Consider the following 14,213-nt stretch of genomic DNA (forward strand, 5'->3'; position numbering starts at 1 on the left):
CTTTGCCAAGCATCGAATCCCTGGTAGATAGCGTTTCAGGTTGTGGTCTGTTAAGCTTCCTGGATGCTTTTTCAGGGTACAACAATATTCGCATGCACCGGAAGGATGAGAGTAAGACGACCTTAATGGACAAAGCCGCTAGTTATTGTTACAAGGTCATGCCCTTTGGACTGAAGAATGCGGAGGCGACTGACCAGAGAATCATGCATCAGATCTTATCTCCAATGCTCAGTGGTAATGTTCAAGCGTATGTAGACGAGATGGTTGTCACCTTAATAAAGGCGGATGAACATGTCACACTCGGAGGAGTTGTTCGCCACTATAGCAAGGTACAACTTGAAGCTCAATCCCGATAAATGTGTTTTCGGTGTCTCGACACAGAAGTTCCTTTATGTCTTCTTTTGTTATTGCCTCTTTGCCTTGAGTCATATGTTCTTTAGTGTCATGATGTGAGTTGATTTTTTAGATGTTTTCATTTTAAGGTGACACTTTACTTTAAGATTGAGATTTTAGGAGTTAATGGTGATGACCTTAGAGAAATTCCCACTTGGACATTAACTTAACCAAGTGGTTAAGTAGGTGTGAAGGTGCATTTCACAAAGGCAAAGATAAAAGACATTGTATGGTGAGAGTGCATGCAAATTGTGGAAATAGAGAAGAAAGCTAGGAAACATCAAGGAAATGGAAGAAGAAACTTATGGAGATGGTGATGGGTGGTCACGCCACTTGGTGGGTGGAAACTGCCGAGATAAGTGCTAGGTCGCCACTTGAGAGTTTCATTCTCTTCAAGATAAGACCAAAAGGAAGAAGAGATAATACTCACTCAAGCTCTCACAATATTTGTGTAGAGTAACTTTTCTATTTAATTTCAACATGTAAAATACAATGGGTAGGCCTCCTATTAATAGGTGAAGGAGCCTTGGAAAACAAGCAAGAGGGGTAGGATGGGAAAAGGGAAAAAATGGGCAGCCTTAAGGTTTGACTAAGTCAAACCCGCATCCTAGGCTTGTCCTTCTAGAAACTAGGTCAAATTGCCTTCCTAAAGGGTTAGGAACAAGCTAAAATGATACCTACACCCCCTATTATGCTAAAGACACCTTATTCTAGCCTATCTTTGCTATTTGGACCCCTAAAGTGAACCCAAATTATTTACAATTTGTTTTATTGTTTAAGAAAACCAGCAGGAACAACATCAGATGTTCTGGTTTGTGTTCATTTCTTCCTCTGGTGAGGTTTGCTAAATCCTTGGTGAGGTCTTCACTTGATTGTTTAGATGACTTCTCATAGTGTGCATCCTTGGTCATCTCCTTGTTGGCTTGGTTTGCATCACTATGACAAATGTTGTCGATAGCACAACACCTCTCAACTGAGATGATACTGACCTCAATATCCCAACTCAACAGGGGGCACTTGCTGCAAAAGACTTCTTCAGGGATATCCAATGGTACGTGGAAAAGAGGTATGTTACCTTTTTGTCAAACTCAAGTATACTCGGATCGTAGAGGCAACTAAGTCTCAACCTACTCTGCAACCAAATGTCGTGCCCTATGAAGGGCATCAACTCGACAAGGCCCTGTTGTGAAACCCCCGCTACCTTTCACCACTGATGACTCCTTAAAATCTGTTAAGGAGTGCCTACTTGAGGAAGACGAAAAACTGCTAGAAGACATCACTAACTTGGAGGGTACGAGAACTCTCGACACTTAGCCACTTTTTGAAACACAGAAAGAAGAAGTGGTCCCCTTACTCCGAAGGTGCCCTAATTTATAGGCAACGAGACTCAAACAATTCAAATGTCAGGAAACACCATATTCATTAGATTGTTTTGCATCCAACAATCATAACAAAAATTGAGTACTAAGGAAGATTCAAATTCAATTTCCCACAGAAAACAAGGAACATTCTAAAGCTTATTTCCTACATCACATCCATGCATCACCTCCAAGCACCCATCAACACATTTCCCCGGTAGACCCTCGGATCAACAACTTTCAGTCATATAAACCACTCAAACCTCTTCATGCTAAAGAATTTTGAGCTTGGGGGGAAGTGTACGACATGGAGCCGAGACCCTCTCGGACACTGACAACTAAACTACCTAAGCCTCCCCTCGACACCTTCATGAAGAGTTTAAAAGAGGATAAGAGTTAAAATTGTACCTAGTCCTAGAACATTAACAACATAAATTGTGCTAATACAGGCCCACAAGCATAAGGGTCCAACTCATCCCTATAAACAGGTTGATGAACATCTTACCAATGTACGCATTTTAAGACGTTTATTACTCTCAACAACCAACGATCAATCCCTGACTTGAGTGTCAAAATGTGTTTTTTCAAGTACCCCTTCTCGACCAAGATTGAATACCAACGACTAGATTTATCAAAAACATATAAAGCAAAAAGGACAAATCCTTTCTGCCCTTGTGTAACCTTTTTAAAATTTTTGCAATGTTAATGATGGATAGATGACAGACTCAAGTTACTATCATAAGAGAATCTTTAAAAATACTTCAAAAAGTTAGTTTTTTCAAAAAATCTCCTTTTTTTAGGACAATTTAATAATATGTCATTATACAAGTTTAACGAAAAAAAGGATTTATGCTATATAGTTTTATACCGGTTGGTCTAGAAACATAAATTATGTCGAATACTTGATCAAGTTCTACTAGACAAACTAATGCTGGAAAGTTACTAACAAAACATTATTTAGAATTTTATCACTTGTGACTAGATAACTTGAGTATTGTTTGAAGACTTAGTCACTTTTAACTAACAATTAAGAGTATTTTTGAAACGTATTTACTTCTAGATAAACAATTCAGAAACAATTCGAGTGTTGTTCCTAATAAGACACGAGTATTTATTTGAAACACATTAAAAAAGGAAATAATTTAAAAGATGATAAGATTTTTCTTTCTTCAGTAAAGAATGTGATGGAAGAAGGTCAATCTCAAGCCTAAGTTCAGGCCCAACAACTAGGTCAATGACAAGAAAGATTCAAGAAGACTAGGATTCTGCTACTAATGGCAAATAAACTTTCCTATACATGTTTAAAATGTCATAAACCTAGTGTAGAGTAGACTTTATTTTCTTGTCAAAGTATAATAAGAATTTTACTTGTATTTTTTTAAATGTAATTAGGTTGAATTATGGCATCTAAAAAGCAACCTAATTTAAATTAGGGTTTCTAGAAACAACTAATTTAAACCTTGACTGGTCCTTTAGACCTAATTGGAGCACATGATACACACCATGTCACACACTCCACGTGAGATCAAAATAGGCGCCCAATTCAAACCATTTTCCATTTGAATTTCCCACCTCTTTTATAATACATGACCAGACCTCAAAACCTATAAGTAAAGGTGCTTGGTTCATGTTTTTCCAAGATTAATGAATATGTGAAATTGCTGCCAACGTTGCTAGCCTTTCTTACTCCCTTGTCTTGCCTCTCTAGGATATACACTTTAATCTCCTTCTTCACCTATCTCAAGTTATATGGCCCAACCAATCACTCTCCCTACCTATCATGCACCTTCAAGGAAACCATAGCTCTATATGAGCCATCCTTGTTCATCTTTTCCAATGAAGCTTTCGCCAATCCTCTCCAAAATCCAAGAAAAGAATTTGGTCATGAAGGCACAACAACATTCCATCATTTAGTATTTAGAGCCATGGTTCTTCAAGAGCTAAGTGTGCCTTCTCTTTTTTTAATTTTTGTGTTGCTTGATTTTAATTTGAGTGTAGTTTTATATTTTAAATTTGAGCTTTGGTGCATTTTTATTTTTCCAGATTTGATTTCATGCTTGTGTGCTAGTTCCATACAAGTTCATTTACATTAATTCCATTGTGTCTTTGAAGTTTTCAATTCTGTTTTTAATTCCAGTGTAAGTTTCCTCTGTTTTACTGATTTTGTGCTGGCTGAAAACATTTATGAAAATTAATTCCCTTGATGAAAAATTATGAGATTTTGTATTTGAACAGTTTGAGGTGTTAAAAAAAATTTAAAAAAGAATTATAGCAAAATTAAAAATACAAAAAAAATGATAAATGAAAAACGAACAGAGTGCAAAGTTTTGACTCTGAAAAAAAAGTGAAGCGACAGTGATTTTAAAAATATTATCACAATTAATTAGCGCACTGTTTTGGTAAATTTCCAGCGCCTAATTCGAGACAAGACGTTGAGGTTTCTGTGGTTTAAATTTCACATTCAAATTTGAAGTATTTGGCTCAACATAAATTTTGAAAGTTACACAAATTTTACACAAAATTCCAGTAGTGTTGTTTTTGGTTTTTTTTATCCAATTCTAGTACCATTCTCTAGGTTTCATTTTGAGTACTACATTTTCTTGTGTTCCTTAATTTTTTGTTTGTCAATTTTATTGAATACTCTTTCAAGTCTTTTCATATATCAATTCCCTTTGTTGTCGTCCTATTTTTTTAAATTGAGTTTTGTTGCTTTAAACTTGTTTGACCTCTTTTTGGTGGAAGCAAGTTAAAAAGTGCTTTGGTAAGTAGAGGAGCTGAAATTTTTGGTGAGAGCTATATCACTAAAGAGGTGCAGATTTGAACATTCAAAGTTGAATATACTAAGGAGGTATAACAAGGGGCAATAACAAGCTAGCATAAAAAAATACACAAAGGAGCTACAAAGTGAAGAAGTGCATTAAATAGGTTTTAAAATTTTGTGCCTCAAAATTTGTTGATTTAATTTCTTTGTATTTATTTGAGTTGTAGTTTTGCAAAACCTTGAAAAATTAGTGGATTAATTTCATCTTAGACGGTGAGTGTGTCTTTAAGGTTCCAAGTGTCAAGAAGCCTCACCTTAGGAAACTCCTATTTTAAAGCTTTCTAGTTAGCAATTTTCAATTGTATGTTTTATTGCTTTGCATTGTTTTCTTGCATAAAACTTTTTTTTCATCTTTGATTGTGCTCTAAGTGAATTACTTAGAGAAGGGTTTGTGAAAGTATTGTGGAATAGAATCTAGCTAGGAAAGGCTTGGTACTTAAGTGATCCAAGTGATCCACCTCCCTTTCTTGGGAATCTACCTATGGTACTCCATATATCTTTCTTTTGGTAAATTTCTTCTAACACATAACTTTCAACATGTCTTCTCATTCTTCTAGTCCAAGTTAAAGTGATAGAAACTCCATAAAATATCTTTTAAAACAATTAGCCAAAGACTTTCAATCATTATCACATCGACAATTGCAACATGAGGCCAAATCATAGAAGATAAAAAAGAAAGGGATGCTCATCTTACTATTTTAGAAGAGGAGTTTAAAATTGTTAAAGAAAAGGATGAATACATAAGAAAACAAAAAGATCTTCACATGCATCTTGTTCTAGGTTGAGTGACTCATATGCTGAGGAGAGTCTTAGAATGAATGAATACTATCAACCTCAACCTAGGAGAACTAGAAGAGAAAACTCAAAGGAGACTAGGCTATATTTACCTCATTTCTATGGAAAAGAAAATGTTGAAACATATCTAGATTGGGAGATGAAGGTAGAACAACTTTTTGCTTGTCACCATGTGAGTGAGGAGAGAAAAGTATCCCTAGCCACCTTAAGTTTTCAAGGAAATGCTATGTATTGGTGGACTGCCCTTGAGAGAGAGATGCCTCCATAAGGACCCTTCCATTGAGTATTGGAATGATCTTAGGGGAGTCTTGAGGCGCTGCCATATTCCCTCTTATTACAATAGGGAGTTAATGGACAAGCTCTAAAGACTCCAACAAAAGAGCATGAGTGTAGAAGAATATAGACAGAAAATTGATGATATTCCTAGACTTGATGATATGCTTGATGAATTGCATGGGTCCATCATATTTTCCAAGATTAATCTTAAAAGTGGATATCACCAAATAAGAATCAAAGAAGGTGATGAGTGGAAAACTGCTTTTAACAACAAATTTTGCTATATGAGTGGTTAGTGATGCCTTTTGGACTCACTAATGCACCTAGCACTTTCATAAGGCTTGTGAATCATGTCCTTAGGGATTGCATAGGTAAATAGGTTATTGATGCCTTTTGGACTCACTAATGCACCTAGCACTTTTCCTACACTATCGTCCATTATAGGTTGTGGTTGAGGTGTATTGAATTCTTCAACTACGAAGGAATGTCGGTAAGGTTTTTGCTATGGTTGATAATAATCTATTTCAACTGCAAATGAATGTCAATAAGGATCATGTTGTTCATTGTTGTAATTAGTGGCAGTTGAGAATGTGGGCTCTAGAGGTGGTTTTTGTTGTGTGCGTAGATTGTTTAATAATTGTGGCACTAACAAGAAATATATTGAATTGGCCATGTACCATTCCATGTGTTCTCTACTGTGGAACAATGGTCCATGCATTGGATGACCAATTAACGTTAGTTCGTGGCAGTTGTTACATGTTGATCCACTTTGCATGTTTAGTCTGCCAATTTTCGTCAGATCGTTCCCGCATATCAATTTTGTGTAGTTTATCCAAGTTGTTAGGTGAGGTTAGGACCTCTTGAAACATCCAAATTGCAACCGAACTCTGTAGACTGAAGCCATTCCACTGTTGCAAAACAAATGATAGGAGTGCATGTTGTCCAAAGTTCAACATCCCATATGCTTCTAGGGGGTGGATGCCTCGAAGTCCTTGTATGGATTCCATTTAAACTGCAGTAAGTCATTCTTATTAAAATATATAATGTGCAATTGGAATAAATATTAATGTGGATGCCTCTAAGTCCTTGAATGAATTCAATTTATGTATTTCATTTTAAAATTTTAAATGAAATTGAAATAAATATTTTTTCCATTATCTGATCAGCTTGTATGTGGTCAATCGTAGACCTGTACCTAGTAAATCATTGTGAGAGGGATATTTCTGAAGTTAAGAACCCTGCCACCACTCCATTTACAAACTAGGGGTACAAAAGCTGTTGTCTAGAAAAAAGGCGTGATGTATGGCATGCGATACCATGCCCATGATTGCATAAGCGATGCATGTCCTCCCATTTTTGTTGTTGTGGCATCTATTGCCCTACACAATTCCCTGTAAAACACTGCCAAACAAGCAAAACCCCAAAACTATCGACTTGTTCTACGTAGGTTAGTTAGAAATGCTAAGTACATAAGATGAACTTTGTTTCCTATTTTATCTAGCATTAAAACCCCTCCAATCAAACCTAGTATGTACGCCCTACAATGGGCGTATAGTTGTTCTTTTTTTGTATGTTGACCTAGTGGGATCGTATTTTCTATGAGCCATTTGAGTTTTACATGTGAACCAATGAGTGACTGACTTTTCACTGGTGCGACACCCAGATAAGTATCACACATTACCTCCCAATAAAACATTGTTGGCCCAACAATCAGTGCCTCATCTACTCCGAGACCTAGTTGAAGTGAAATGTCTTGTAATTTAATGGTACACTCGCCCGTTGGAAGGTGAAATGTGTGAGTTTCAAGTCTCCACCTCTTAACCAACAAAGTTACTAAGTCATGATCCACTTAATGTCTTAGTTTTTCAATTTCACCAAATCCTGCTTGTTCTAAGATTGGAATTGTCAAAGGATGTGGCTCTGACATTGAATGACAAATAGAATCCATAACATCATTATTGAGGTCCTGCCCAATTAAATAAATTAATATAACATAAAAAGGTTACCTCAAAAAATGAGTTTTTGAAAATAATTTAAATGAACTTACCATAGTAGTAATGTAAGAAAACCCACACTTTTGTTGATTCCACGACCACATACTGCTCGACTAAAACTTAATTTATATTAGAAAAAGGTCAGGAAAGTATCAACAAGCAATATCTCTAAAATATCGTGAATGGTTAAATGTGGCGAAGTTAAATTTATAGCTCAATAATGTGTAACTTGTTCAGGAAATAATCTGGTTGAACAATGCCTCGTGCTTTGTGTGGTTCATTGTGGATGGTTGATTGAGTGAGATTCAATCTGGGATGTTTCTTTTGGCTTGACACTCTACTTAAGAATCTGTAGATTGTTTAGAAAATAATGTGGGTGAACAGTGCCTTGTTCTTTTTGTAGTTCATTGAGGATGGTTGATGAGGTGAGATTTAATTTGAGACGTTGCTTTTGGCTTGACACTATGCTCAAGAATCTGTGGATTGTTCAGAAAATAATGTGGGTGAACAATTCCTTGTTCTTTGTGTGGTTCCTTCAGGATGGTTGATGGGGTGAGATTCAATCTGAAACGTTGTTTTTGGGTTGACACTCTACTCAAGAATTTGTGGATTGTTCAGAAAATAATGTGGGTGAACAGTTCCTTGTTCCTTGTGTGGTTCCTTGAGGATGGTTGATGGGGTGAGATTCAATCTGAGACGTTGTTTTTTGGGTTGACACTCTACTCAAGAATTTGTGGATTGTTCATAAAATAATGTGGGTGACCAGTGCCTCGTTCTTCGTGTGGTTCCTTGTGGATGGTTGATGGGGAGAGATTCAATCTGAGACGTTGCTTTTGGCTTGACACTCTACTAAAAAATTTGTGGATTTTTCAGAAAATAATGTCCGTGAACAATGTATCGTTCTTTGTGTGGTTCCTTGAGGATGGTTGATGGGGTGAGATTCAATCTGAGATGTTGCTTTTGGCTTGACACTCTACTCAAGAATTTGTGGATTGTTCAGAAAGTAATGTGGGTGAACAGTGCCTCGTTCTTTGTGTGGTTCCTTGAGGATAATTGATGGGGTTAGATTCAATGTGGGAAGTTGGTTTTGACTTGACACTCTGCTCAAGAATTTCTAGATTGTTCAAAATATAATGTGGGTGAACAGTTCCTTGTTCTTTGTGTGGTTCCTTGAGGAAGGTTGATGGGGTGAGATTCAATTTGAGACGTTGCTTTTGGCTTGACACTTTGCTCAAGAATTTGTGGATTGTTTAGAAAATAATGTGGGTGAACAGTGCCTCATTCTTTGTGTGGTTCCTTGTGGATGGTTGATGGGATCAGATTCAATATGTGATGTTGCTTTTGGCTTAACACTCTACTAAATAATATGTGGGATGCTCAAAAAATAATCTGGATGAAAATTGTCTCATGCTTTGTGTGGTTCATTGAGGATGGTTGATGGGGTTAGATTCAATGTGGGACGTTGCTTTTGGCTTGACACTTTGCTCAAGAATCTATTAGAAAATATTGTGGATGAATAGTGCCTTGTTCTTTGTGTGGTTCCTTGTGGATGGTTGATGGGGTCAGATTCTATGTGGGACGTTGCTTTTGGCTTATTAATGTTTAGTTTTTGTTTAGTTGTTCCTTCGTTTCATTTAATGGGTATGAACTTTTTGTGATTGTGTTTTAATGAATTAATGCTTTAAAAAATTATCATTGTTGGAATAAAACTCATACAATAAGAAACATACAACACTCAATCGTAATGCAACACTAAATCATAATAAAACAAAAGCACAAACGATGAAGAAGGTAACAACGAGGAACATACACTCACTTGATCCTTAAAGAGTCGTTCAATTTTTTTTCAATGTCCTGCGACGTTTTGGAAGTAAAATGATTCCCTAAATCATCATGTTGCTGGGTAAATGCCATAAGTTCAAACCTTGCACAAGGTTCATATCTTTTTCCAAAACCAACGTCACATTATATGTCGTCATCATCTTCAATATGGACACATCGATATGAATTCCTAATTTCATTCATATACACTAGACATTAATAAAATAAATCAACATAATATGACTTGCCATAATCTGGGACAAACAAATGTAGAATGAGGTTTCTAAGAACAGATAGGGGCATGAATTGATAAACCTCAACTGAAGCAGTTGATTGATTGACAAAGATGGTCGAGTGAAGCTCATTAGTGATGATTTTACCGTTGCAATGCACCAAAGCCATGATACTTGACGAAATCATTTTGTGATATTTATAAACATGTGGCTATTGGTTTGATGTTTCGTGTATGTGTAGGTAATAGTGTTGATAAGAAATGACATCAATTGTCAAAGCAAGTTCTGACATATTTATTATACACTATTCAATATAGGATTCTTTTTAATTGTGCATATGGGGATATGTAGGTGATGTAATAATGGTTTTCCATTGAATTCCTTTATACGAACCGATAATGATGTATGAACCCATAGGATTTTGTAAACCCCTGTTGGATTAATTCCTTTCACTTAGTATATTATTTATGAATTGAATGGAAAAAATTTCGTGATCCAATTGTACTTATAAGAACTCTTCGTGTTTCTAAAATGCCCCTTAATTAGTTTTTTTTACTGGCATTCATACATAGTGCTTACATTTTAGGCCTGGATGAGGCCTAGTCGTAGAGGGACACATGAATATTTAAATTCACTACAATTTTATAAATATTTAAAATTTATTCTCTCCATTTTTAATTAAAATTTTCAAAACATTTTTTACTTATGAAAATTTAAAAAATTATTTTATTTTATTTTATTTTTTCTTAAATTTATTTATTTTTTCTTTTCCATTCACTCCAGACAAAGAAATAAAAAATTCTAAAAACTCCATCCCCAAATTCATTTATTGCACAATTAATTTTGGTTGAACATTCATACGCCAAAGTCGAAAATTGGATACCGGATTTTGAGCATCCACTGGAAAACCAAAATCTTTTTCACTACAATACCAGAAATAAGAAATAAAAATAAAAAGTTGTAACAAAAAATTTGGCCCATAGTAATGAATTTCAAAGAACATTCAGTTACCGTATAATTAATTTTAGATGAACATTTATATGCCAAAGTCGAAATTATATTTTTCACAAACTGGATTTTGATAATCCTCTGAACGATTATTTTATGCTTGTGTTCATTATCATAAAAAAATACTTTTAGAATTCAGTTCTCGAAAACAAAATTCTAAGAGGAAATTTTTTCCGCAAATAGAAATGATGGTAAGAATTCATTTTCCTAAAAACCGAATTCTCACCAATTGAGTGCTAGTTGAAAAAATAAAAGAGTGGTGGTAGTTGGGAAAATAAAAAGAAAAGAGTGCTAGTAGGGGATTTAATGTTAGTGTTATTTGAGGAAAAAAAAAAAGTCTCCAAGCTACCTAAACCAAGTGTTTCTCTCTTCCCCTAGCAGTACCAAAATCAGCACAAGGAAGCAATATGGGGTTTGGAGTTTCAGTCTCTGAGAAAGTAAACACTGAGAGGGTGCGTGAACTCAAAGAATTTGATGACACAAAAGCAGGTGTTAAAGGCCTTGTTGATCAAGGGATCACAAAAATCCCAAGAATTTTTCATCATCCACCTGATGAACATGTGAAGGTCTCAACTTCAGGCGGAGAAGCAGACAATATTCCTGTTATAGACCTTGCAGAAGTTGACAAGGATCCAAGTTTACGCCAAGGAGTTATTGACAGAATAAGGGAAGCATCTGAGAAATGGGGCTTTTTTCAAGTGGTCAACCATGGCATCCCTGTGACTGTTCTAGAGGACTTGAAAGATGGGGTGTGCAGGTTTTATGAACAAGATACTGAAGTGAAAAAGGATCTATATACCCGGGACCAGATGAAACCTTTTTTGTATAATAGCAATTTTGATATCTACTCTTCACCAGCACTCAATTGGAGGGACACTTTCTTTTGTTATCTGGCTCCTAATCCTCCCAAACCTCAAGACTTGCCAGTAGTATGCAGGTAAGTTTTTGTATGTACAGTGCCTTGAGTTTTATGCCACTTAGATCAAGTATGTTAAGCAATTCAATTAAAATGCATTGATATTATGAAGGTTTTCATACAATAAGGCAAGATGGTTGTACTTTTTGATTATTTTAAGATAATTTATAGGATGAAAGTTGAGGTCATATTTAGCTTTATAAGTTTATACTCATATGAAGTTAATATTCATAAAGGGTGTGGAATGTTCCTGAATAAGATTCAACCTTCAAGTAGCACAGTAGGCTATGAATTGTTATGAACAAAGGCATAAATTGTTATGAACAAAGATACAAAGAGGAAGAAAATCTCAAGTTAAACTTTCCATTTCAACCATAAGTCATTTAATTAATTGCTAACTGATTACATCTTATAGGGATATACTTCTGGAATATGGGACATGTGTGATGAAACTTGGAATTGCACTATTTGAATTACTATCAGAATCTCTAGGGCTGCATCCAAACCATTTAAAAGACATGGATTGTGCTAAAGGGCTTATTTCTCTTTGCCATTACTACCCTGCCTGCCCTGAACCAGAATTAACACTGGGAACCACCAAGCATTCTGATAATTGTTTCCTCACAGTGCTCCTCCAGGATCATATTGGTGGTCTTCAGGTTGTTTACCAGAACACATGGATTGATATAGCCCCAGAACCTGGGGCTCTTGTAGTTAACATTGGTGATCTTCTTCAGGCAAGTTCTCTATTGTTAGAGTAAATTACACTAATTACTCCTGAAGTTTTGTGAAAAATTAGTTAAACTTTTCCTTATCTGTTACATTATTGGAGAACTCAGTGTAATGTTCTTCAAACAACCAATGGAGTTAGTATAGTACTAAAAGAAACTAAGATAAGTAATTAGTATAGTTTACCCTTTTCTTTTATTCTGCCTTCAAAGCTACTAAAATATTTCATTATACTTTTCTTGCAAGTGAAATTTTAAAATTCACAAAAATAAATCAGCAAAAAAGACTTATTTCTAGCAAACTTTTATAGAAAATATGTTAGAAAAGTCATGGCCAATATAGCTGTATCATGAGAGTCCTTATATGTTGATAACTCAACATTGAATTGTAAAGTAGAAGAAGATTAATCTTTTATTGAAATGTCAGTTATAAAGAAAATGGAGAAATTCTGAAAGATAGTAAATTTGTAATAATAATTTTACTGGGGAAAAAGCAAAAGCCTGATACACTTGACAAGTTCTTATGATACATACATGAATTTAAATGAGTGTGACACATTATTGTTTTTTGTTTTCTTGAAGTGCAGCTTATAACAAATGACAGATTCAGGAGTGTAGAACATAGAGTAGTGGCAAATGTGACAGGTCCAAGAATATCTGTTGCATGCTTTTTCAGCGAAGGTCTTAAATCATCAGGGAAACTCTATGGACCTATAAAAGAGTTGTTATCAGAAGACAATCCTCCCAAATACAGAGAAACCACTGTTGAGGAATATGTGCGCTACTTCAATGAAAAAGGCCTTGATGGGACCTCTGCTCTTCATTATTTCAGGATTTGAGTGGGATTGATGTGGCTAAATTAGCACAATAAATGCCTTAGAAATTGAAACATTTATGAAGCTCAATAAGATTAAGAATCTTATTATCTTATTCAAGGACTGTAATTCTGTAGTGTCACTTGTCTTGTTATTTTGGCTCATAAGAGAAAGAGAAATCATAATTAAAATTTATTAGAATTTATAAAACTGTATGAACTTTCATACCAACACTCATGATTTTGTGACTTTTCATAATTGCTCTTCTTTAGATGTCTTATGTGCATAGAATCCAGAGAATGAAAATGGGAACGTCTTAGTTTATTCGCCCTAAATGAAAAACTGAAATTCAAATAAAACCATTTTCGCTTACTCCTCCATCTTGAAGCTTGCATAGTTGATTACAGAATTTATGCACAGGTAGCCTCAATCCAAGCATGTTTTAGCACATTTTGACGAGTTTCTTTATAGTATTTATATAAAAAAGAATAAAATTTAAATTAAATTTACTTGTAAGTTAAAAAATAAAAATTTAAAGAAATCACGTAAGATAATTTTACAAATTAATATGTACATAAGTTAATTTTAATTTAGGCAAAAGTCAATGTTACTTTTTTAAAGTTATAGAAAATTTATCGAGACATATCTTTATCAAGAGCCCTCTAATCTCAGTGATGGCTCAACCAGTGAACTAAATCCAAATTACCTCATAGGCATCCATCCATGATGATCCTATTGTTTGAGGTGGTGTTGCATAAAAACTTAGATGTGCACGTGAAAAATGGGGATTCTTTCAGGTCATAAAGTATGACATTCCAACTCAATTTTTGGATATGATGTAATGGTATGTAACAGGATACTAACACGATTCATATTCAGACATCTTGATACATTTTTCTTTTATCGGTAAAGAATAAATAAAATAAAATGAGATATTTTAGGGGTGTCTCAACCCTTATACAAAAAATCCAAAACAAGCTTTCTAGTACCCAACCAACTAAGGATCCAACATATACTACACTACAATAATCAAAATAATATACCAGATCAAGATA

General features: G+C 34.9%; 1 protein-coding gene and 1 pseudogene across 2 annotated transcripts; one reads left to right on the forward strand and one right to left on the reverse strand.

The window, feature by feature from the left end:
• Positions 1-6,184: 6,184 nt before the first annotated feature.
• On the reverse strand, positions 6,185-7,321 carry LOC150027460 (serine/threonine-protein phosphatase 7 long form homolog; annotated as a pseudogene).
• Positions 7,322-10,986: 3,665 nt separating this feature from the next.
• On the forward strand, positions 10,987-13,391 carry LOC137835067 (1-aminocyclopropane-1-carboxylate oxidase homolog 1). Of its 2 annotated transcripts, none has more exons than XM_068643405.2 (3): positions 10,987-11,636; positions 12,031-12,352; positions 12,931-13,391. In XM_068643405.2, exons 1-3 carry the CDS (start codon positions 11,107-11,109, stop codon positions 13,180-13,182), a joined length of 1,104 nt encoding a protein of 367 aa, XP_068499506.2. In that variant the 5' UTR covers positions 10,987-11,106; the 3' UTR covers positions 13,183-13,391. The 2 variants fall into 2 exon arrangements, 1 of the variants encoding a protein (XP_068499506.2); XR_016521023.1 differs by having other exon boundaries at positions 11,011-11,636; positions 12,243-12,352.
• The last annotated feature ends 822 nt before the right edge of the window (positions 13,392-14,213 follow it).

The sequence above is a fragment of the Phaseolus vulgaris genome, chromosome 5 (assembly GCF_051622355.1).
Source record: "Phaseolus vulgaris cultivar YP4 chromosome 5, ASM5162235v1, whole genome shotgun sequence".
NCBI classification, from domain to species: Eukaryota; Viridiplantae; Streptophyta; class Magnoliopsida; order Fabales; family Fabaceae; genus Phaseolus; species Phaseolus vulgaris.